General features: G+C 40.7%; 2 protein-coding genes across 3 annotated transcripts; both read right to left on the bottom strand.

The window, feature by feature from the left end:
- Positions 1-382: 382 nt before the first annotated feature.
- Positions 383-1,135, bottom strand: LOC111903453 (uncharacterized). The gene has a single exon (XM_023899226.1). It carries the CDS (start codon positions 1,133-1,135, stop codon positions 383-385), a length of 753 nt encoding a protein of 250 aa, XP_023754994.1.
- Positions 884-4,186, bottom strand: LOC122195889 (uncharacterized). Of its 2 annotated transcripts, none has more exons than XM_042898136.2 (3): positions 3,929-4,186; positions 1,504-3,402; positions 884-1,350 (listed from the first exon to the last, which is right to left on the bottom strand). In XM_042898136.2, exons 2-3 carry the CDS (start codon positions 2,668-2,670, stop codon positions 1,270-1,272), a joined length of 1,248 nt encoding a protein of 415 aa, XP_042754070.1. In that variant the 5' UTR covers positions 2,671-3,402; positions 3,929-4,186; the 3' UTR covers positions 884-1,269. The 2 variants fall into 2 exon arrangements, with proteins under 2 accessions (XP_042754070.1, XP_042754069.1); XM_042898135.2 differs by having other exon boundaries at positions 1,446-3,402.
- Positions 4,187-24,327: the final 20,141 nt, after the last annotated feature.

A 24,327-nucleotide genomic window follows, 5' to 3' on the forward strand; every position in this document is an offset into this window, starting at 1 on the left:
ATTATGTAGTCGTTGAAGTAATTCAGAATTTGGTAATGGTAAGTCGTATTCTGATAAGGAGGAAGGAGAAGATCCCGAGCGAAGTAGCAACTCTAGCTCGTACAACACAAATTGTCTCAGTTCATCATCATTTGTTATACCAAAGTTTCGTTGTCCATCATCCGCCATTTTGTGCCATTGTTCATTCCATAGCAGTATAGGATCTGATATTTCACAATACAAAAGCATATGTGTGAACAATGATCGCAACTCTGAGGCAGTAGCCCAATTTGAGGCTTCTTCAAATGTAAATGTCCACTCTTTGTCATCACCTAGTAATCCTAATTTTTCACATGCACCACGAAATGTTTGACACAGTTCACCATTCATTGTTCGTATACAGTCATAAGATCTGCAACCCTTTTAATGAGCTAAGAGTATATGTAGAAAAAAGGTTTCTCCGGAACGGGGATATATGTATATAAGCCTTCCTATTGCAGGAGTTTTCTTTGATGATCATCTTATCCAACATTTTTTTTGCTGCATGCCATCTGTATTTAGTAAGATAATCAACGTAGGTAAGATCTCGACCTCTACTGTCGTTGTTATTATTGTATAACCATTCTGTAAGAGTAGTGCGACTGTTGTACGTATTTTGAATTATGTTTTGTAGTTGAGCATTATCTCTAAAACTGATATTTTGCTTGTTTTCTAGATGAACAGCGAGCACCTGCACAGCTGGGTTTCTATCATGGATAACAAAATTAAAAATTTTCCATGCGGCCTCATGTGAGCATATAAATCTACCATCAAGGAAGTTTTGAATTTCATTCAGATGACGCTGATTGTTTTTGTTAGTAGCGGAGTTAGAATTTGTTATTGTATAATGCACACGATCAACACCCTTTGATATATACTTGAAGAGATATTTGATAAGCATATTCCAACCATAATATTCAACGTTGATATGAGCCATATAATGTAAACATAATTCGCGGTTGTATGGCACGACATATCTATTGTCTATTTTCACATTGTTCTTAATTACATGAAACCAATTTGGTTGTCTTCTGTATTGAACATACCCGTTGCTGTCAAATGATGTTTGTTGTTGGTATTCTTTCGGATAATGCTTAGAACATAAATCTGACACCATACATGGCGCACGTGGGTTAAGTATACCACACGGTCCATGTATCATGAGATGTGTAACAATCTAATACAGAGGAGGTTCTAGAGTGGGATTTGGTATTTCAGCGGATATGTATCTATCAATTTCATCTGCTTCTTTTATTCTATATGGAGTAGTGACCCATAATAGTAAATGACAATGTGGAAGTCCTCTCTTTTGAAACTCAATGGTGTATAAATCTGCGTAGAAGTATTGAAGAAAGTTAAGTTAATGTGAAGTATAGGAAACTTTTAAGGTGAAGAATATTAAGTAACAGGGGGGCAGTTAAGAGTACCTGCGCCTACTTCACCAAAAGGTTTTATGGAGTTGAGAAAGTCAATTAGTGATCTAACCTTTATTTGGAAGATTATGGTGATGATATCTGGATGATCTTGTGCTTTGAGGGATGGAAATTGTGATATATATCTTTGAATTTCAGGCCACTTAACATTGCATGTAAATGTGATGAAATACTGAGGATTTCCATGTACTCGACAAATAGCTAAAGCATCTTGGTAGTGCTTGTACATGTATCGTGGGCCACCTACAAAAGACGATGCCAGTATAATCCTTTTGCCAATATCACGACCTTCAGTATCACCACGTTGAACTGCATCGTGTACGCCCTGAAGAAATTCAGTACGAAAGACATTTTGATTCTTCCTTATGTAGTTTAGTCGACTCTCTTCAATGCATACGTAGGCGTCCACCAAATATTGTTGTAGAAGGCGACCTGCCCTAAGTAGTAGTGTATATAAGTTGTACCGATCATGTAACATATAACTATAGTACATGTTGATGGTCAATTTTTTGTGTCGTGAACTATCGTCTCCACGAAGAGTTAGCTTTGATGACCATCCAGCTTCACCATAAATGAAAAGTAGTGGGTATTGCAATGCCATGTAGAATGGGTGAAGTTTGGTTATACGTTGAGGGCTACCATCTTTGTGTCTAATAATTATGTCAAAGGTGTTACATGTTGGGTCATCATCAGACACAATTGCACCGATACAACCAGGGGATGGCTTATCATAACGTAAAGCATTTTCCGAGCTATAAAGATAGACGGTAAAGGTGGGTGCATCGGTCGTCGAACAAATATCTCTAGCTATTCGAAAAAGCTTAATCAATTCATTCGAAGTGTCTAAGGTTTTTAGAAGAAGGGTAACCGTTTCACGATTAAGAGGTGTTCGATTTTCAGAAGTAAAAGCACGAAGCCTATTATCAATTTCATTTTCAGTGTCATAAACGTACATTTGCAGGAATCGTGGTTTCTTGTTAGGTGGTGGGCATAGACTACCAAGCCAGTGATGAATCTGGCCTGCAATCTTGAAGAAAAATGGGCCAGCACCGTTGTTTATTGTGTCATCTACCTTCCCACCTAAAGAGGTCATAGAGAACATAGAATTGTAGGCTCGAATGTTTAACATGAATTCAGGTTGTTGGAATAGATGTACAATTGCTGCAGGAAGTTGTGTGTGAAACGGGATAGCCACACGACCTCCTTTGCAACATTGCATTTACTTTGGACGTTGATTATTAGAAGCAGCAAACGCACGCTCGTCATACCAAAAGCAAGCACCACAAAATTCACAGATGTTGTTGCAGTCACCATTATCTATGTAAGAAGAAGCATTAACAGATGAAGCACGAAGCAAAGTAGAGCGATAAGCAGCTTGTGTTGATGATTGACAGTTATGATTTCTCTCAGATGAAGTACGAAGCATAGTAGAGCGATAAGCAGACTGAGATGATGATTGATAGTTACGATTCTGATTTGATGTTGAAGGAGCATTCGATGGGTCAGTAGAATCAAACCGTTGTCTCTTTGTACGTGGCATTTGTGTCGGACAGCAAGAAAGCAAGTGACTTTTATAGATGGAGGTAACACCAAGAAAGTAACAGAGAAGCAAAGTAGTTATATGGAGAGATTTATGACCAAGTTTCAATAGACATAAAAAACAATAATGGAAGTAACATGTCAGTAACTTACATTTTTTTAATTCAACAATTGTTATAATTTTTTAATCTCATGTATATTGTGCGACTTTTTTTTTTTTTTTTTTTTTAATTTTTCATTAGTAAAGAAACATATTTTGTATAGTAGAAGTATATATTAGATAGTCAGTGGATATTAGATAGTTAGTGAACAGGAAAGCATACCCAAGTGTAATGATGGAGATATTGCAGCAAGAAGTTGTAGGCGCTATTGGTATAAAGTTCCGGAAGATGGCTTCGAGTATGATCAGTATCTACGACAAAGAATAGTCATAAAATTAAATATTTCAAAATATAGTACAAATTGACAAATTATTTGGAATAAAAATTATAAAAGTCTAATTTGAAACGATGTGATGTTGGTATGGGTATTCTGTATAGCTGGTTTTAAATCCAACAAAAAAAATATTTTTCCATATGTGGAATAGACATTTTATGAAACATGTGGTGTGCGTTTTTGAGTTTCCAACAAAAAAATTATCTTTCCATATCTGAAATAGACATTTTATGAAACATGTGGTGTGCGTTTTTGAGTTTGTCAAGGTCGGTCTTCAAATATCTGTGATAGGAGGCATATCATTTGAAACTCCAATGGAAATTAGGATGGAAGTAGAAGAAATTGAGAAAGCACATCTTATCAAACAGGTGGCGTGCGTGTTTTACTTTCTTAAAATTTTTGTAACAAAATGGCCTTACCAATTGAAAGTGAAAGGGTAGCTGCAAACTGAAACTTGCATGTAAGTGGAGAGCGAGCCAGAGAAAAAAAGAGGTGGTTAGAACCTGAAGCAGAGGCGTTGGTCTGAGGAGCGATGATGGTCAACACGAAAGGGAAAGCACGATTACAGTGAGTTGTGTGGACGCGGGCGTGAAGGTACGTCGTGTAAGAGAGCAGCAAGAAGACGGTGAAGAAAGGCGGTAAACATAGTGAAAAAAGGTAAAGCAGATAAAGTAGATAAGGAAGATACATGGCAAAATCGGGGAAAATAGAAAGGACACGATAGCAACAATCAAGGGATAAAAATAGAAGCTGAGATGAATAGTAATACCTCTCACAAACCAATTTTGGTAATTAATATATATATATATATATATATATATATATATATATATATAATAAAAGATAAACCATGTTTCAGATGAGGAAAGTTGATGTGATATATATGAAGATATTACTAATGAGAGAGAGAGAGAGAGAGATCTCCCTAATTTGGTGGAACATGATTTGTTTTAAGGGAAATTATGGAAAATATAATATCAAATCATGTATTGAATGTAAAGGACATGATTTTCCTAACTTAATCAGCTAGGTTAATTTTTTAGCATTAAGTAAAAAAAAGAAAAGAAACAACCTAATATAGTTTAATAGCTTAACCCATTAATTAAGTTTTTTATACATTAAGGCCCTGTTTGTTTTTCATCTGACCGAGTTGGGTCAGACCTATTGGTCTGACTCGGTCAACAATAGTTGTTTGATATAAAAACTTGACCCATCTGACTCGGAAATAATCATCTGACCGGGAAAAGGATTCAATACCAGCTGACTGAGGAAAGCAAGAAACGTTTCCATCCTGTTACCCTTGTCCTAACACATCGCCTCCTTTCTCTCGCAACCAGCAAGAATCCTCCAGCAAGCACCAATCGAAGTTCCTCCTCGTCTCATCAGGTAAGCATCAATTTCTCCCTCCTCATCTGATAATAGTTCCGATTTCTACCATGAACGATTGTTGTTGTCTCGATTTCTGCATCAATTTCATCCATTATTCCCGATTTCTGCATTGATTTCATCCATTATTCCCGATTTCTGCATCGATTTCTGTCATAGTTGCAACTATTGCTGTGAAGTTTGTAATAGATTAGGTAAACTCACTTTTCTTTTCTTTTTAATTTCATCAGATAAAGATTATTGCATTCTTTTTATTGGGTTGTTTATTGAAAATGCTTGGGATTACAAATGTGTGTAGCAGGGTCAATGGTTGGTGTTTGTTATGTGCATGTGTTTTGGTGGTTGCAATCATAACAGTTGGCGTGAGTTGTGTCATGGGGACTTATGAAAGTGGATTGAAGATTGGAAGATTGGTATTCAAATGTTAAATTGAATTCAAGTATTTCATTACAAAATGCATTGCTATGTACAATGCTTCCCTGGAGTTGTCTGGAATTCAATGGTGATGGATATTGACAATATTGCCCTTTTTGGAAATCATGAACAAAGTTGTAATCTAGGGTGAAAAATTATTAATTGATGATTGAAATATGGTTGCAAAAATGAGGTTTTATGAGATTCTATTGTTGTTGAAAGTTTTTTCCTGTTAGAATTTTGATTGTTCTATTGTTGTTGAAAGTTTTTTTTTCCTATTGAACTTTTGACTTTTGTTGTTGAGATTGATAAATGTTCAGAATTTGCAATTGATTTGGTTGTTGTTCAGTTCATGTTTGTTGTTCATATGATCATTTGTTAATGATGTTGATAAATTTATATGTTTATTGATTTTTTTGATTATGTTCTTGATGAATTCATCCCTTTGCTTATTATTGTTGAAAGGGTAAAATGGTCATTTTCATCAGTAAGCATATGCAGTCAGATTAACAATCAAACAACATAATTTCTTACTCAATTAGGATTTCTTACCCAGACAGATCTTTCCCAGACAGCGCTTTTTCAGTCAGCAACTATCAAACGGGGCCTAAGACATTTAAGTCAAAAAGAAACAACACATAAATCCAACTGATATATAAGAGCCCTCTTTTTAATTTAATGCATACAAGATGACTTAATAGCATGGGCGTCTTTGAGGGTGTGCGAGGTGAGCGACCGCACCAGACCCACGTCATGAAGGGGGGCCAATTTTTACATAAGATTCATAATAGTAGGCTAGTAATCCAGGTCCGAAAACAAAATTGATTCAAGGGTATCGTTACCAGGAGAAAGTCGGTTCACCCTCTGATTCTCGCCAATCTAAGTCGTAAGTCCCTATGACATTACTCCTTCTCTTGAACCCGCTAATTAATTCGTTGAGGGTGTGTGTGTTTGATTGTTGATTAACTGATTGTTTCAAAATCAGTGAGGGCCTTCTGATTCGGAAGTCGAATTTGTAAGTTTCAAGATCCAATAAGATCACTCAATTTCATATTAGTGATTAACTGATTGTTTCAATTTCAAAAATTATAATCGATTTTCTTGTAAATATGATGCTCACTTCTAGTGCTTCAAAATTAGAATCGACCTACTTATGTTGTTTCTTATGTGTTTATTGTTTTAATTTCAATCAATGACGTCTTTTAAAACAAGATTTGAACAATAAAATAAATATGAAATAATTTTAATTTTGCTTCCAAAAACTTGAAGGGATTTGATGACAAATATATTAACTTGTGTTGTATCCGTCTTGAAGTTACACTCAAATATGGTGAGCAATTAGATGTTGACGTCAATAAACTTAATCTGGAGTTATATCTGGTTGACGAGTTCTTACCAAGTGAAACCACTAACCCACTGATGTTTTAAAGTATATGAAGAAGTCAATTGTTTTCCTGATGCATAAAGAGTTTGCTGACTATTCTATTAATTGTGGCGCCTGTAGAAACAAGCTTCTCAAAATTAAAGTTGTTAAATTCCTACTTACGGTCAAGAATTTCACTAGAAAGACTTAATGACTTTGAAATGATAGATTCCGAGAACAATATATTTGGTAGATATTGAGAACAATATTTTGGAGAGTATTTATTATGACAAGTTGGTGAACAACTTCGATTCTAAGAATGCTATTAGAGCATTGCGATTAATGTAACTATGTAAGATTATATAGTATGTTATCATTTTTTTTCTAATTATAATTGACTTACATAATATTAACGAATTTTGCTTATATATAAAAAAATTATGTTTAAGGGCACAACTTTATTTTCCGAATAGGGCCCTCAAAATCAACAGGACGCCCCTGCTTAATAGGTTAAGCGGAGATAATTAAGTATCATTTAATCAAGTTGAAGTGTGTTGACATGGCATCTACTAAAATCTTGAACCAAAACCTAAGCTCATTTTGCATTTAGCCTCACTTTGTAGTTACCTTTACATGCAAAAACAAAAAGAATCTACATCTATATATGATTATATATAACAACCAATGAAACTTGTTAATCAACTCAATTGTCCTAAATGGGTAATACTATGTTGAATCAACTAAAAGAAGTTTGGTGGGAGATTGGGAATTTAAAATACATGAAGTTTTATTCTTAACTTAAAATATGGGTATGAGCTTATAATAAATGCCATTAAAAGTTTTGAGGATTATTTGAAATGTAGGATTGGTATGGAGCAAACACTCAAGGACTCAAAAGATGGGTGTCACCATAGTTGCTCTTAATTGATCCATGGTGGGAAATTAGGCATATTAGTAAAGTTCAAGATTTCTCATGACCATGTGAAGATTGGATCATTGCTAGTGTTGCTTCAGATAACATTCTTCAAATCTGGTAGATGGTTGAAAACATCTACCATGATAAGATGATTAGGTAGATCTGAATACATGTTAACTCACTCTCAAAACAAGGACAACAAATATTACTTAGTTCACAAGGTTTTATTGCCCTTAGCTTAATCTGTGACATCCCCAAAATCTCGGCCATAAAAGACCGATTTTCATTTATGCTTTTAAAATAATTTCAGAGTAAATCCTTTTGATTTGAAAGAGTTGCGGAATTTGCTCCTAAAAACAAAACGTGATAAAACAATGTTTACCAAAGCATTTCATAAAAGAAATGTATTTTCATTATATAATCAAAACCCGGGATGTCATGTTCCGATACAGACCATAAAGCATAAACGATAACATTACAAGTCATTCAACAAATATATACATATACAGACTTGTAAACAAAACAACTTGATGGTTCATCCATCTTATACCCTTGCGCCACTTCCTGTAATACAAATAAACTGAGTGGGTCAGGCTTGGGAGCCTGGTGAGCATATAGGGTTTTCAACCCACAATAAATAATTATATTTAATTTCCACCAACCAACAATAACCCAATTACCCATTCCCATTATTCTCACTTTACGTCCCTAAGACAACTAACATAAGGGACCTAGTCTAAGAATATTTCATCGGGGCGACAACACATGCTTCGGGGGTTCCTCAGCAATATAAGTCAAATAAGGCAACCATGAGGGGGATCGAATACAACGAATGAACACCTAAGTTCATTAACACCTACAGGTTATGAGCCTGCTAGCGTTCCACTGGACTATCTAGAAAAGTCTGTGGTCGTCATCTAAATTCCGCTAGATGACTGGATCAAAACAACATCGAGGCCTCTCATCTGTTTATTACACACCAACTATCTACCCATGTTCTACCCAACATATTAGTAGATAAAATATACATTTTTATACATACTTTTAAAACCTGTATATCATGCTCAATCAATACATTTTCCACATAACAGATGAGGCACACACACATAACACGTATTTCATAGAGAAATAATCAGATTTATAAGATAGAAGAAAGTGAATATACATTCACACATATAACAACAAAATATACACATAACTCGTATTTTATATATAATACTTCATAATTATGTGTTAGAAGAAAGTAACTACACACTCACTTGATAAGAAGATGATCGGACAACACTACGACTTGTAGAAGTAGTATTCTTCGGCAGATCTGGAAGATCTTCACAAAAACCGGACTCCTCGCGGGCAGAGCTTCGGCTCGGAAATCTTACTTCTCGGGATTTTCGGGACCTCGGGACTTGCTTCGGGGCTCGGGAATGATACCGGGGCTTCGGGATAATTCTTGCACGAAAAACGATGCAAAAACGCGAGAAAAAGGGAAGAAATGGGCAATGAACTTGGTTGCCCTCTACCTCCTTTTATAGGGGCTGGAAGTTCGAATTACACTGGGCGTAATCTGAAATTACGCTGGGCGTAACGACGATAAGGTCGCTGACTCCCCCAAGTATAATATCGGTTAATATATATTTAAATTAAATATCGAAAATATTTAATAAACTTCAAAAATTCATTTCTTCCTCATACGAACTCCGTTTTCGACGTTCTTTATATACCCGCGTAGGTGAGACTACTATCTACAACTTTCGTTTAGACTCCGTCGGCTAATTTTGACTTTATTTTTATTATTTATTTTTAGTAGGCCGGGACAGGAAAACTCCGTTATAAAACCATAACTTCTTCATCCGACGTCTGTTTTCGCCTATCTTTTTATCGTTTTACTACAATTAATGAGATCTTCGATTCTCATTTAGATTGTTTCGGCTAAAAACCTCTCGATCTCAAATCGAGTATTCGGGCTGCATACTGCTAAGTCGAAACTTCGAAAAATCATAACTTCCTCATACGAAGTCAGATTTGGGCGTTCTTTTTATGCACGCTCTCGGTTTAACGAACTCTAAGACTTTCGTTTAGATCACTAAGGCTAAATATTGCTCTAACATAAATTTCACTTTTTACGTCATTCAGCGTTGTCGGTTTTGTCGCGAAACTTCGACAGGTCATAACTTCTTCGTTATAACTCGGATTTCGGCATTCTTTATATCTTCGAAATCCTTGTTTCGACCACTACATCTTTATGCAAAGATATCGGGCTTATCTCACACTTCAATTTTGACGCTTAGTTTTATCATTTATTAATTATATCTTTATAATTAAGTAATAAGCACACAAATACACATAATTCACATAATACTCAAATATTTCATCATTAATACTCCAAAAAGAGTTACAAGGGTTAACCTAGACTATTACATCAATGATAACACTTATCCTGGAAACGCGAGCGTTACAATTCTCTCCCCCTTAGGATGATTCCGTCCCCGGAATCACACATCAACAAACAAATGTGGATAGCGACTCAACATGTCATTCTCCGTTTCCCAAGTGAGATTTGGCCCATTCGAATGTTTCCAACGGACAAGCACTAATTCGACCATCTTGCGTCGCAACTTCTTAGTCTTTCGGTTAACGATTGACTCTGGTTCTTCAATTAACCTCTTGTTTTCATCAATTCTCAATTCAGAAATTGGAATTATATTAGGAACTTCTCCCGGGAACTTCCTCAAATAACACACATGAAAAGTGTTGTGAATTCCATTCAGTTCTTCGGGTAATTCGAGCTTGTAAGCTTGGTTCCCAACCCTCTGAAGAACTTTAAACGGTCCAATAAACCTTGGACTCAACTTTCCCCTTTTACCAAATCTTATAATTCCCTTCCACGGAGAGACTTTAAGCAAAACCGAATCTCCAATTTCGAAGGTCATTGGCCTTCGCTTCTTGTCAGCATAGCTCTTTTGATGATCTTGAGCTGCTAACATTCTTTCTCTAATTATTTTCAACTTTTTAGCGGTTTGATGGACCATCTCGGGACCCATAAACTGCTTTTCCCCAACCTCAAGCCAACAAGACGGCGTACGACACTTCTGTCCGTACAAAGCTTGATAAGGTGCCATCTTTATGCTCGAGTGGAAACTATTATTGTAGGAAAATTCTACCAAAGGTAAATGTTCATCCCAATTACCTAGGAATTCCAGGGTACATGCTCTCAGCATATCTTCAAGTGTTTGTATCATTCTTTCACTCTGACCATCAGTCTGCGGATGGTAAGTTGTACTTAAACATAACTTGGTACCCAATTCCTCTTGTAGACTTTTCCAAAATCGTGAGGTGAAACGACTGTCACGATCCGACACAATCGTTAACGGAACACCGTGAAGCCTCATAATTTCCTTCACGTAAGAATTCACGAGCATTTCTCATTGGCTGCTATGAAATGCGCACTCTTAGTGAATCGATCAACGACCACCCAAATCATGTCGTGACTACTCTTTGTTCTGGGTAGTTTATTGACAAAATCCATCGCAATGTCTTCCCATTTACCCATAGGCACAGGCAAAGGTTCTAAACTCCCATATGGTTTCTGATGTTGTGTCTTGACTCTCGCACAAGTCACACACTCGGCCACATACTTTGCAACATCAAGCTTCATCGTCGGCCACCAGTAGTAGGGTTTCAGGTCCCTATACATTTTAGTGCTACCCGGATGAATCGAGTACATGGTCTTGTGAGCTTCTTCCATCAGAAGATCTCTAATTCCTCCGAACTTAGGTACCCAAATCCGATCTTGGAACACCTTCAGTCTGGGACTGTTTATACCGAACACTAATGTTTTACCCAAACGTTCCGCCTTTCGGTCATTCTTCTCTAAAGCTTCTTCTTGAGCTTTCTTTATACTCTCCACAATTGTTGAGACAACTTCTATTCTCAACGCTCTTGGCCTCTTCCTTTCAAGATTGACTTTCCGACTGAGAGCATCAGCAACAACATTAGCTTTACCAGAATGGTAAAGTATCTCACAGTCGTAGTCCTTGAGTAACTCTAGCCAACGTCGTTGCCTCATATTTAACTCTTTATGATTAAAGAGATATTGGAGAATCTTATGATCAGTGAAAAGTTTACACTTCGTGTCATAGAGGTAATGCTTCCATATTTTCAGAGCAAAAACTACCACTGCCAACTCCAAATCATGAGTCGGGTAATTCTTTTCATGCTCCTTCAGCTGTCGAGATGCATATGCTATCACCTTTTCTCTTTGGGTCAAAACACAACCCAATCCAACCCCAGACGCATCGCTATAGACAGCGAAGTCTTCAACTCCATCAGGTAGAGAAAGTATCGGTGCCTCGCATAGCTTCTTCTTTAGCTTCTCGAATGCTTCTTTATGCTTAACAGTCCAAGCATAAGTAGCTCCTTTGTGGGTCAAAGCTGTTAATGGAGTAGCAATCGAAGAAAAGCCTTGGATAAACCTTCGGTAATATCCGGCTAATCCTAAAAAGCTTCGGATCTCCGTGGGACTTTTCGGTTGTTCCCACTTCATTATAGCTTCAATCTTTGCTGGATCAACCATTATCCCTTCTTGGTTGACCACGTGACCCAAGAATTGGACTTCACGAATCTAAAAATCACATTTGGAGAACTTTGCCTACAGCTTCTCCTTCTTCAAGACTTCCAACACTTCTCACAAGTGTCTGTCATGCTCATCTTGGCTTTTCGAATAAATCAGAATGTCGTCTATGAACACAATCACAGATTTATCAAGGAACGGATTACAAACCCTATTCATCAAATCCACGAACGCTGCTGGAGCATTGGTCAGTCCAAACGACATAACCAAGAACTCGTAGTGTACATATCTAGTTCTGAATGCAGTCTTCTCGATATCTTGCTCTCTTACTTTCAGCTGATGATATCCTGACCTTAGATCGATCTTCGAGAAATAGCTCAAACCTTGCAATTGATCAAACAAGTCATCAATCCTTGGCAACGGATATCTATTCTTTATTGTTGCCTTATTCAGCTCTCTGTAATCAATGCACATTCTCATACTTCCATCTTTTTTCTTCACGAATAACACCGGAGCTCCCCAGGGCGATGAACTAGGTCTAATGAAACCTTTGTCCAATAACTCCTGAAGTTGCATCATCAGCTCCTTCATCTCCGTCAGTGCTAATCGGTAAGGTGTTTTTGCTATTGGCGTGGTCCCTGGTAACAAGTCAATTCTGAACTCCACTTGTTTATCAGGTGGTAATCCAAGAAGATCTTCGGGAAATACTTCCGGATAATCACACACCACTGGAATACTCTGCATCACCTTCTTTTCCTTCTTAGCATCGATCATCAATGCTAAATATGATGTACATCCCTTGGTCAAACACTTTCTGGCTTTCATTAGAGAAATGATTCTAGAATTTACTCGCCGTCTGTCCCCGTACACCATAAATGAATCTTTCCCAGGCGGGTTTACTTTAACTATCTTCTTCTTGCATGAAATTTTGGCATCATTGGCGCTAAGCCAATCCATTCCCAGAACGATGTCGAAACCATTAAGTTCGATAGGCAATAATTCCTCGTGAAACTTATTCCCATTAAGGTCGATTAAGATGTTTTTCAACGATGGCTAACAGGTACAAACTTGCCACTAGCAACTTCGACTAATAAAGCATTATCTAGTCTATCAATAGACAAGGCTAGTTTTCTACCAAACTCATGCGAAATAAAGGAGTAGTTGGCTCCAAAATCAAACAAAATTTGAGCAGGTAGTTCGTTTACGAGAAAGGTACCTGAAGCGACATCAGCTTCATCTTTCGCAGCCTCAAGTGTCATCTGGAAGGCTCTCGCCTTCGGCTTTGGTGGAATGTTGGGATTAGCTGCCTCCTTCTTCTTCGGACAGTCTTTCAAAATGTGCCCCTCTTCATTGCAACCAAAACACATCCTTTTGTTGTTCGGACACTCATTGGCAAAATGCCCAATTTTCCGCACTTGTAGCAGGTTACATCCTCACTACATTTCCCAAAGTGCTTCTTCTTGCACTTATCACACCACTTCGCTTCTCCTCCTTTTCCTCCACCAAAATTTTTCAAATCAGATTTCGAAAATTTGCTTTTCTTACCGGAACCAGATGTTCCCTCAAACTTTATCTTCTCACCAACCTCAACCTTGTCGGTGGTTCTCCCCTTAATCATGTTCTCAACAGACTTGGCAGCCCAGATAGCTGCCTCTAGAGTATGTGCCTGAAGTATTGGCACCTCGTACTCCCATGGGAGTCCCTTCGCATACCGGTCCACCTTTGTCAGCTCGTCTGGGACGATACGCAACGCAAACTCCATCTTATCGGTGAAGTTATTGGTGTATTAATCAACTGACATGCTGCCTTTCGTCAATGCCAGAAACTTATTCTCCAACTCCAACAAATTTTGGGCCGAACAAAACTTGCGTTTGAACTGCACCAAGAATTCTGCCCATGTCAATTGCAGTGGCTCATTAGGGCTTAAAGTTTTCCCTAAAGTGTTCCACCAACGAACGGCTCCACCTCGGAACTGACGCACTGCATAGATAGTCTGCAACTTGCCTCTGCAGCCACAAGTCATGAAAGCTAACTCCATTTCGGAGATCCAATCCATAACTCCAATCAGATCCCCCTTTCCATTGAAGGTCAATGGTTTGCAAGTTAGAAAGTCCTTGTACTTGCATCCCATTCCATCATTCCTTCCATCATGGTTGTTTTGCCTAACTATCGGTGGGTTGGCTTGACCAATAGACCCACTGAAGTTTCCACCTTCCGAGTGCCCTTCATTTAATTCGGGCTCTTCCACACGAATTGACAATTCTTCACGATTCTGTTGAAGCAACCACCTAGTTTCATCCATCTGACAATCCAACATTGTTTGAATCATCATTTGCACACCAGCCATGGTTATTGGCTCAGGTGCTGCTGCTACGACATGTATTTGCTCAATCACTGGTGGTTGATTCCTGTTTTCATCAGCATTTCCAACTCCACTTCTTGTTCTCACCATTTTGATATACACACCGAATAAGGTAAAATTAGATCCTCATTCACGATAGATATTCAAATCTTCCTTATCACTCTGAAACGTTTACATGCTAGTTCTAATATCGTAGACGTACGCTTAGAATCCTACACACATAAAGTTTCTAGATCCGGTCGGCAACAGACCATAGATCCGAACAAATAATATCATATATGGAAACATATAACATTTAGCACATAAAGCATTTTAGGCAAGTTTCCTAAAATAAACTAGTGCTTGTGTCTAAAACATAACAGACACATATCTCAAAATTTCACTTAGCATTCTAAGTTTAAGTCTATAAATCCTACAAATTCCTAGTTCGCTTAAACTAATGCTCTGATACCAACTGTGACATCCCCAAAATCTCGGCCATAAAATACCGATTTTCATTTATGCTTTTAAAATAATTCAGAGTAAATCCTTTTGATTTGAAAGAGTTGCGGAATTTGTTCCCAAAAACAAAACGTGATAAAACAATGTTTACCAAAGCATTTCATAAAAGAAATGTATTTTCTTTATATAATCAAAACTCGGGATGTCATGTTCCGATACAGACCATAAAGCATAAACGATAACATTACAAGTCATTCAACAAATATATACATATACAGACTTGTAAACAAAACAACTTGATGGTTCATCCATCTTATGTCCTTGCGCTACTTCCTGTAATACAAATAAACTGAGTGGGTCAGGCTTGGGAGCCTGGTGAGCATATAGGGTTTTCAACCCACAATAAATGATTATATTTAATTTCCACCAACCAACAATAACCCAATTACCCATTCCCGTTATTCTCACTTTACGTCCCTAAGACAACTAACATAAGGGACTTAGTCTAAGAATATTTCATCGGGGCGACAACACATGCTTCGGGGGTTCCTCAGCAATATAAGTTAAATAAGGCAACCATGAGGGGGATCGAATACAATGAATGAACACCCAAGTTCATTAACACCTACAGGTTATGAGCCTGCTAGCGTTCCACTGGACTATCTAGAAAAGTCCGTGGTCGTCATCTAAATTCCGCTAGATGACTGGATCAAAACAACATCGAGGCCTCTCATCTGTTTATTACACACCAACTATCTACCCATGTTCTACCCAACATATTAGTAGATAAAATATACATTTTTATACATAGTTTTAAAACCTGTATAGCATGCTCAATCAATACATTTTCCACATAACAGATGAGGCACACACATAACACGTATTTCATAGAGAAATAATCAGATCTATAAGATAAAAGAAATTGAATATACATTCACACATATAACAACAAAGTATACACATAACACGTATTTTATATATAATACTTCATAATTATGCATTAGAAGAAAGTAACTACACACTCACTTGATCAGAAGATAATCGGACAACACTACGACTTGTAGAAGTAGTATTCTTCGGCAGATCTGGAAGATCTTCACAAAAAACGGACTCCTCGCGGGCAGAGCTTCGGCTCGGAAATCTTACTTCTCGGGATCTTCGGGACCTCGGGACTTGCTTCGGGGCTCGGGAATGATACCGGGGCTTCGGGATAATTCTTGCACGAAAAACGATGCAAAAACGCGAGAAAAAGGGAAGAAATGAGCAATGAACTTGGTTGCCCTCTACCTCCTTTTATAGGGGCTGGAAGTTCGAATTACACTGGGCGTAATCTGAAATTACGCTGGGCGTAACGACGATAAGGTCGCTGACTCCCCCAAGTATAATATCGGTTAATATATATTTAAATTAAATATCGAAAATATTTAATAAACTTCAAAAATTCATATCTTCCTCATACGAACTCCGTTTTTGACGTTCTTTATATACCCGCGTAGGTGAGACTACTATCTACAACTTTCGTTTAGACTCCGTCGGCTAATTTTGACTTTATTTTTATTATTTATTTTTAGTAGGCCGGGACAGGAAAACTCCGTTATAAAACCATAACTTCTTCATCCGACGTCCGTTTTCGCCTATCTTTTTATCGTTTTACTACAATTAATGAGATCTTCGATTCTCATTTAGATTGTTTCGGCTAAAAACCTCTCGATCTCAAATCGAGTATTCGGGCTGCATACTGCTAAGTCGAAACTTCGAAAAATCATAACTTCCTCATACGAAGTCAGATTTGGGCGTTCTTTTTATGCACGCTCTCGGTTTAACGAACTCTAAGACTTTCGTTTAGATCACTAAGGCTAAATATTGCTCTAACATAAATTTCACTTTTTACGTCATTCAGCGTTGTCGGTTTTGTCGCGAAACTTCGACAGGTCATAACTTCTTCGTTATAACTCGGATTTCGGCATTCTTTATATCTTCGAAATCCTTGTTTCGACCACTACTTCTTTATGCAAAGATATCGGGCTTATCTCACACTTCAATTTTGACGCTTAGTTTTATCATTTATTAATTATATCTTTATAATTAAGTAATAAGCACACAAATACACATAATTCACATAATACTCAAATATTTCATCATTAATACTCCAAAAAGAGTTACAAGTGTGGATAAATATTTTTCACAAAGATATACAATTTCCATAAAAATCTGTTTAAGTTGAAGTGTTCAACAACTTTTGATCACATTTATCCATGTGAATTACAGATCAACCTACATATCCCTCTACCCCAGTTGTATATTGAATATTGATGTTGGTTTCCAATAACTTTTTTATGGCTTTAATCCAGGAGAATCTTGATGTATTCAAGCAAATTGTATCGTGTAACACCAGTATACAATATCTTGTATAACATTTGGCAAACCACAAACAATTACCTTCATATGCTAATGTCTTGCATGAACCTTCTAATAAATGAAGAAAACATTATTGTCCATAACTGCATAACATGTCACATCAAAGGCCAACAATATATCTTTAGATTAAATTACATCTCCAGTTTCAAAATGTTTTTACAGTTGGGTTTCAAATCAAGAATTTGGACAACTTAGAACTATTAACTAATGGATGCATTCCAGAATAGAAACACCTCTCCAAAAATAGGCGTATGCCATTTAATGTAACAAGCACACGTTATTCTTTAGTAAAAGGGAAAATGACTCTTAAGGGTAATTAACTTTTGCGTTTGTACTCATTTGGTCCCTTTTCTTTTTTTTGTATTCAATATATCATCGAACTTGTTGTTGGTGTTTACCATAGCCCTTTTGACCAGCTTTTGACCTGTGATAGCCGGTCAAAGGGTTATGGTGAACACAGACAACAAGTTCGATGGTATATTGAGTACAAAAAAAAGGAAAGGGACCAAATGAGAACAAACGCAACAGTTGGTTACCCTCCTGATTCATTTTCCATTTACTCATTTACAACAAATCCCACATCATCTCCTACTGATATTAATAACTTTTATGAGATTCATTCTTGCTTCTCTTCAAAACATAACCTACGAAAGGACATTATTCATACATGTATAACTTTGTAATGCACTTGAATATTTATTAGGGGAATCTTGACTAAGCGAGCGCATTTCATGACTACATTTACATATCCAATCAAATGATTTATCATATCATGGATTCTAAACAAGTCTACAAACGAGTGGAATCACAAGTGCTATCATTTTTTAGTTTATTTAGCTTTAAGATCAAACTCATGGGATAAGATACAATATCAATATGTACAATATTATGGTGTATTGTACATATTGATGTTGTATCTTATCCCATGAGTTCGATCTTAAAGCTAAGTAAACTCAAAAATCATAGCACTTATGATTCCACTCGTTTGTAGACTTGTCTAGAATCCATGATACGATAAATCATGTAACGACCCAATTTTTACGTCCAAAAAAAAATTTCATTTTTAAAATATTACTTTAGAAAACATTAATGAATAAAACATTGTCTAAATAAGAAGAAACGTTGTTTGTTCACACCACGAAACATTGCAACCATGTTCTAAAAAGCCACACCGTACATCCCATCAAAATATCAGAGTACAGTCCCAGGTAGTTCTCCTAAATGCGGAAACCGAAGAGTGTGTGTATGACGTGCCGCTACCGCACCGGCTCCTTCCCCTTCGATGCAGAGGTACCTGAAAACAAAACTATAAACGTAAGCACAAAGCTTAGTGAGTTCCCCCAACGTACCGCATACCATACGTACACATAACATATATACTGCCAGGCTATTCTGGGGTGCCTGACTACCCGGTACGGCCATTCTGGGGTGCCGACCTACCCGTGTCAAGCCATTCTGGGGTGCTGACCTACCCATACGGCCATTCTGGGGTGCCGTCTTACCCGTGTCAAGCCATTCTGGGGTGCTGACTACCCATCGGTCCTGACAACCGATTCTCGGGGACTATTTCACCCCTACTACTATGATCACATATAACATAACAAGCCAGCATGCAAACATATCATCACATACTGTCAGACGTATCTGGGGTGTCTGACTACCCTTCGGTCCTAACGACCGAACTTTACTACTATCACAGACAACATATCATGCTAGCATATCACATATCAGGTAATAGCAAACTTAGATGATATCACAAAGACAATCATCTACCATACATCTCCTGGTGGGTCGGCATTGTGGCCTTAGACCCACCGCTACTGGAAGGTAACTCACCTCAAAGTAGCTGCTGAACTGATCGGAAACTGACTGCCTACTGCTGCCGCTGCTGCTCCGGAAATCCTCCGGCTGCAATTTCCACAATAAACCCAATCAAACATTGCTCACTGACCTTTGGGTAAAATGACCATTTTACCCATGACCATGCCCTAAGTCAAAGTCAGAGTCAACTTTCAGTTGACCCGACTCGTCGAGTTGGCTTTCCAACTCGCCGAGTCCCTATCCAAACGACTGCCCTGAATCCCGATCCTACCCGTCGAGTTAGGCGACGACTCGACGGGTTCACCTTCTTAACCAATATTCAAGTCCTTCATCCTACTCGCCGAGTTGTATGAACAACTCGTCGAGTTCATCTTCATCCGATGAACACTTTATGCTAAGACTCGCCGAGTTGTATGAACAACTCGCCGAGTCTGTTCTTGAGCTATGAAGATTGCCTTGGACTCGCCGAGTCAGGGCATTGACTCGCCGAATCCTAACATGGGTGAGTTCAGCTCCCAACTCACCGAGTCACCCCCTGTGACTCAAGGCTCAACTCGACACATGAAGAAGGGACCAATTCTGAGACTCGCGACCAGACTCGCCGAGTCGTCGCCATGCACTCCTTAAATATACCGATTTGCTCGGTTCCAGGCCATGCCATTCATAGATCTGGACTTCTAGGACACGAATCACACGTAAAGTTTCCAACTTTACGTGTGGATATCCACCAATAAGGATTATAAGGCTCAAAATGTCTCAAAATGGTAGATCTAGGGCTAACCAGCCTTATGGGACCAAAAAGCTAACAGATCTGAGCTCCTGGAGCTCAATCTTACATAGATCCAAAGGCCAAACGTCTTATTACAACATATAATGAACATGCAACTTGGGAAATTGACCAAGAAGGACCCAAATGAAGTTTTAAGCATAGAATCAAGGGGAAAACGGGTTATACCTCAAAGGAAATGTTGAAATGACACAAGGATGGCTGATCTCCTTCTCCTCTTCTTGATCTACTCCTTTTACACTTCAAAACCTTCAAGAATACACTAAGAGCACCTCAGACTCTCAAGAAAACAAGGGAAAAACGATGTAGGGGGAGTTCTGGGGTGAATGGGGACGAGTTGGGGCGGAATGAGGGTTTAAATAGGGTGCAAACCCTTGAAACTTAGGGTTTCATCCCGCAGCGGTGACTCGCCGAGTCCAGGATATGGACTCGTCGAGTCGCCTACTTAAAACGCGTCCTGAGTCCCGTCCCTACTCGGCGAGTCGGACCCCATGACTCGCCGAGTCGAAGGCTAAATTAGGTCAATGCTTAAATAAAATTCACATACCGGAAACCAGGTGCTACAAATCTCCCCCACTTATTTTAGACTTCGTCCTCGAAGTCTGCTGCCTGATCCTGAAACAGCTCGGGGTAGTGCTCCATCATCTCGTCTACCGGCTCCCAAGTCCACTCTGAACCCTTGCGGTGCTGCCATTGCACCTTCACTAGCTCCACCCTCTTGTTCCTTAAGTCCTTCGACTTCCTGTCGAGGATTGCGACTGGGCGCTCGATGTAGTTCAGGCTGTCATCAACCTGAATATCCTCCAAAGGTACTACCGCAGAATCGTCCACTAGGCACTTCCGCAACTGCGAAACATGGAAAGTGCTGTGGATCTGGCTAAGCTCGGCTGGCAGATCCAGCCTATATGCTACCTTGCCCACCCGGGCTAAGACCCTAAACGGTCCGATGAATCGCGGGCCCAACTTGCCCCGCTTCCTGAATCGGATGACGCCCTTCCACGGCGACACCTTCAGGAGGACCATATCCCCGACCTGGAACTCTAAATCGGATCGACGCTTGTCGGCATAACTTTTCTGTCGACTCTGAGCAGTCTGAAGCCTGCTCCGGACCTGCTGTATCCTCTCAGTCGTCTTGAGCACCACTTCGATGCTCCCCATAACTCTCTGGCCAACCTCACCCCAGCATATCGGGGTCCTACACCTCCGTCCGTACAACATCTCGAAGGGAGGGCGGTCGATACTCGCGTGATAGTTGTTGTTGTAGGAGAACTCAGCCAAAGGAAGATAGGTATCCCAGCTACCACCGAAATCCAGAACACACGCCCGCAACATGTCCTCCAAAGTCTGGATGGTCCGCTCACTCTGTCCATCTGTCTGCGGGTGAAAGGCGGTGCTGAAATGCAGACGAGTGCCCAACTCGTCATGGAATCTCTTCCAAAACCTGGAAGTAAAACGCACATCCCTGTCTGAGATCACCGATACTGGCACCCCATGCCGTGCCACAACCTCCCTGATATAAATGTCGGCCAATTTCTCGGCCGATATGCTCTCCGGAATTGGAATGAAGTGAGCACTCTTGGTCAACCTATCCACGATGACCCAAATCGAATCCACTCCACGTGCGGTCCTGGGAAGCTTTGTGATAAAATCCATCGTGATATCTTCCCACTTCCACAGTGGAATGTCCAACGGCTGCATCTTGCCATGCGGCCTCTGATGTTCGGCCTTGACCTTCCTGCAGGTCAAGCACCGCTCGACGTACCACGCCACATCCCGCTTCATGCAGGGCCACCAATAGTCTAGACGAAGATCCCTATACATCTTCGTCACCCCGGGATGAATGGAGAATCGGGACTTGTGCGCCTCCTCCATCAAAATCTGGCGCACGCCCCCGTGATACGGCACCCACACCCTACGGTGTAGTGTCAATAACCCTCGGCTATCATAATCGAAGGAGGAAACCTGACCTACTACGCGCTCGCTCTTCCGATGCTCCTCCTTGATAGCCTCCTGTTGAGCTTCCCGAATCTGCTCCAACAGGGGAGTCACCACAGTCATCCTCAAACAGGCATCCCTGATCGGCGCCGTCTTGCGGCTAAGCGCATCGGCCACCACATTGGCCTTTCCCGGGTGGTAAAGGATCTCGCAATCATAATCCTTCACCACATCCAACCACCGACGCTGCCTCATGTTCAGATTCGGCTGGTCCATGAGGTACCTCAAGCTCTTGTGGTCCGTGTAGATGGTACACCGAACCCCATAGAGGTAATGTCGCCAAATCTTGAGGGCAAATACCACCGCCCCTAACTCCAAATCGTGCGTCGGGTAGTTCGCCTCGTGAGGCTTGAGCTGCCTCGAAGCGTAAGCAATGACATGCCCCCTTTGCATCAACACCGCGCCCAACCCAGAAATGGACGCATCGCAATAAACCACGAAATCCTCTACGCCCTCTGGCAGGGCTAAGATCGGCGCCTCACACAATCTCTGCCTCAGCGTCTCAAATGCAGCCTGTTGCTCGGGTCCCCACCGAAAGACCACGGCTTTCTTCGTCAGCCGCGTCAGGGGCACGGCTATCTTGGAGAAATCCTGGATAAATCTCCGATAGTAGCCTGCCAATCCTAGGAAGCTCCGAATCTCAGATGGGGACTTCGGAACCTCCCATCTCATCACGGCCTCGACCTTGGCCGGATCGACCAGAATCCCGTTCTGGTTGACGAGGTGCCCCAGAAATTGCACCTCGCGCAACCAAAACTCACACTTGGAGAACTTGGCATACAAGCTCTCCCTCCTCAGGGTCTCTAACACCTCTCTCAAATGCTCCTCATGATCCTCCCGGGTCTTGGAATAAACCAAGATATCATCGATAAAGACTATCACAGACCGATCCAGCATCGGTCTGCATACACGGTTCATGAGGTCCATGAACGCGGCAGGAGCATTGGTGAGCCCAAACGGCATCACCACAAACTCGTAATGGCCATAGCGCGTCCGAAACGCGGTCTTCTGCATATCCTCCTCCCTGACCCTCATCTGATGATAACCCGAACGCAAATCAATCTTGGAAAACCAAGATGCGCCCTGAAGCTGGTCAAAGAGGTCATCAATCCTCGGAAGCGGGTAACGGTTCTTCACCGTTACCTTGTTCAGCTCCCGATAATCTATACACATCCGATGCGACCCATCCTTCTTCTTCACAAACAGAATCGGGGCTCCCCAGGGCGAACTGCTCGGCCGAATAAAGCCCTTGTCCAGCAGCTCCTGCAGCTGCGTAGACAACTCCTGCATCTCGAGAGGAGCCAACCGATACGGTGCTTTGGCTATCGGAGCCGCACCGGGAACGAGGTCAATCCTGAACTCCACCTGTCGCTCCGGAGGTATCCTAGGTAGTTCCTCCGGAAAAACATCAGCAAAATCTCGAACCACCGGGACCTCGCTCACGGTCGCCTTACCCGCCTCCCGGGTGTCCATCACGTACGCGACATAACCCGCGCATCCCTGCTGAAGGTAGCGCCTAGCCCTTGCTGCTGAACATACAGTGGGTCCACACTGCGGCCGCTCTCCATGAATCACCAACTCTCCCCCACTTGGGGTCTTGACTCGCACTAGCTGCTGCGCGCAATCTATCACTGCCCCATTCGGGCTCAACCAATCCATACCAATAATCACCTTGTTCCCACGCAATGGAATGGGAACCAAGTCCACCAGGTAACACTCCTCAAACAGTCGCAGGGCACAATCTCGAAACACCCTCGATGCTCGCACCGATCGATCATCGGCAATCTCTACCTCTAACGGGCAATCTAACTCGCCTGAAGTCTCATGAAATCTCTTGCTAAGAGCAAGAGAAACGAACGATCGGGATGCACCCGAGTCGAACAATACCTGAACCGGGATGCCGTTCACATGGAACGATCCTAATACACATGCATACACACAGAGCACATATCAATATCATAACAACGAAAAATAAAAGATAGAAGGAAGAAATCATACCCGTCACCACATCGGGCGCGGCGCGTGCCTCCTCGGCAGTCAACTGAAATGCCCGACTCCTCACCACCGGAGCCTCTGCCTTGCCCTGACGGCCATCCGTGATCCGCAGGGTCGCTGGAGCTGGCGCTGAAGCTGTCAACATGGGGCAATTGGCCTTCTTGTGGCCCCTCTGGTTGCAGTGGAAACACAGCAACTCCGATGTCTGAATAACGGTCGCAGGAGCAGTGCAATCCCTGCTGAGATGCCCAAACTTGCCGCACTTGTAGCAGCCTGACAATCCCATCCTGCACGCCCCCTCGTGCGGCCTGCCGCACCTCCTGCAGCGGCTCGGTCCCGACTGACCTTTCGGCCTCCCATCTGATCCCTTGGGCTTCTTCCCCGAAGCCCCTGATGCCTGACCATCCTCAAGTTTCCGTTTCCGGATGTGCTCC

The sequence above is a fragment of the Lactuca sativa genome, chromosome 9 (assembly GCF_002870075.4).
Source record: "Lactuca sativa cultivar Salinas chromosome 9, Lsat_Salinas_v11, whole genome shotgun sequence".
NCBI lineage: Eukaryota > Viridiplantae > Streptophyta > Magnoliopsida > Asterales > Asteraceae > Lactuca > Lactuca sativa.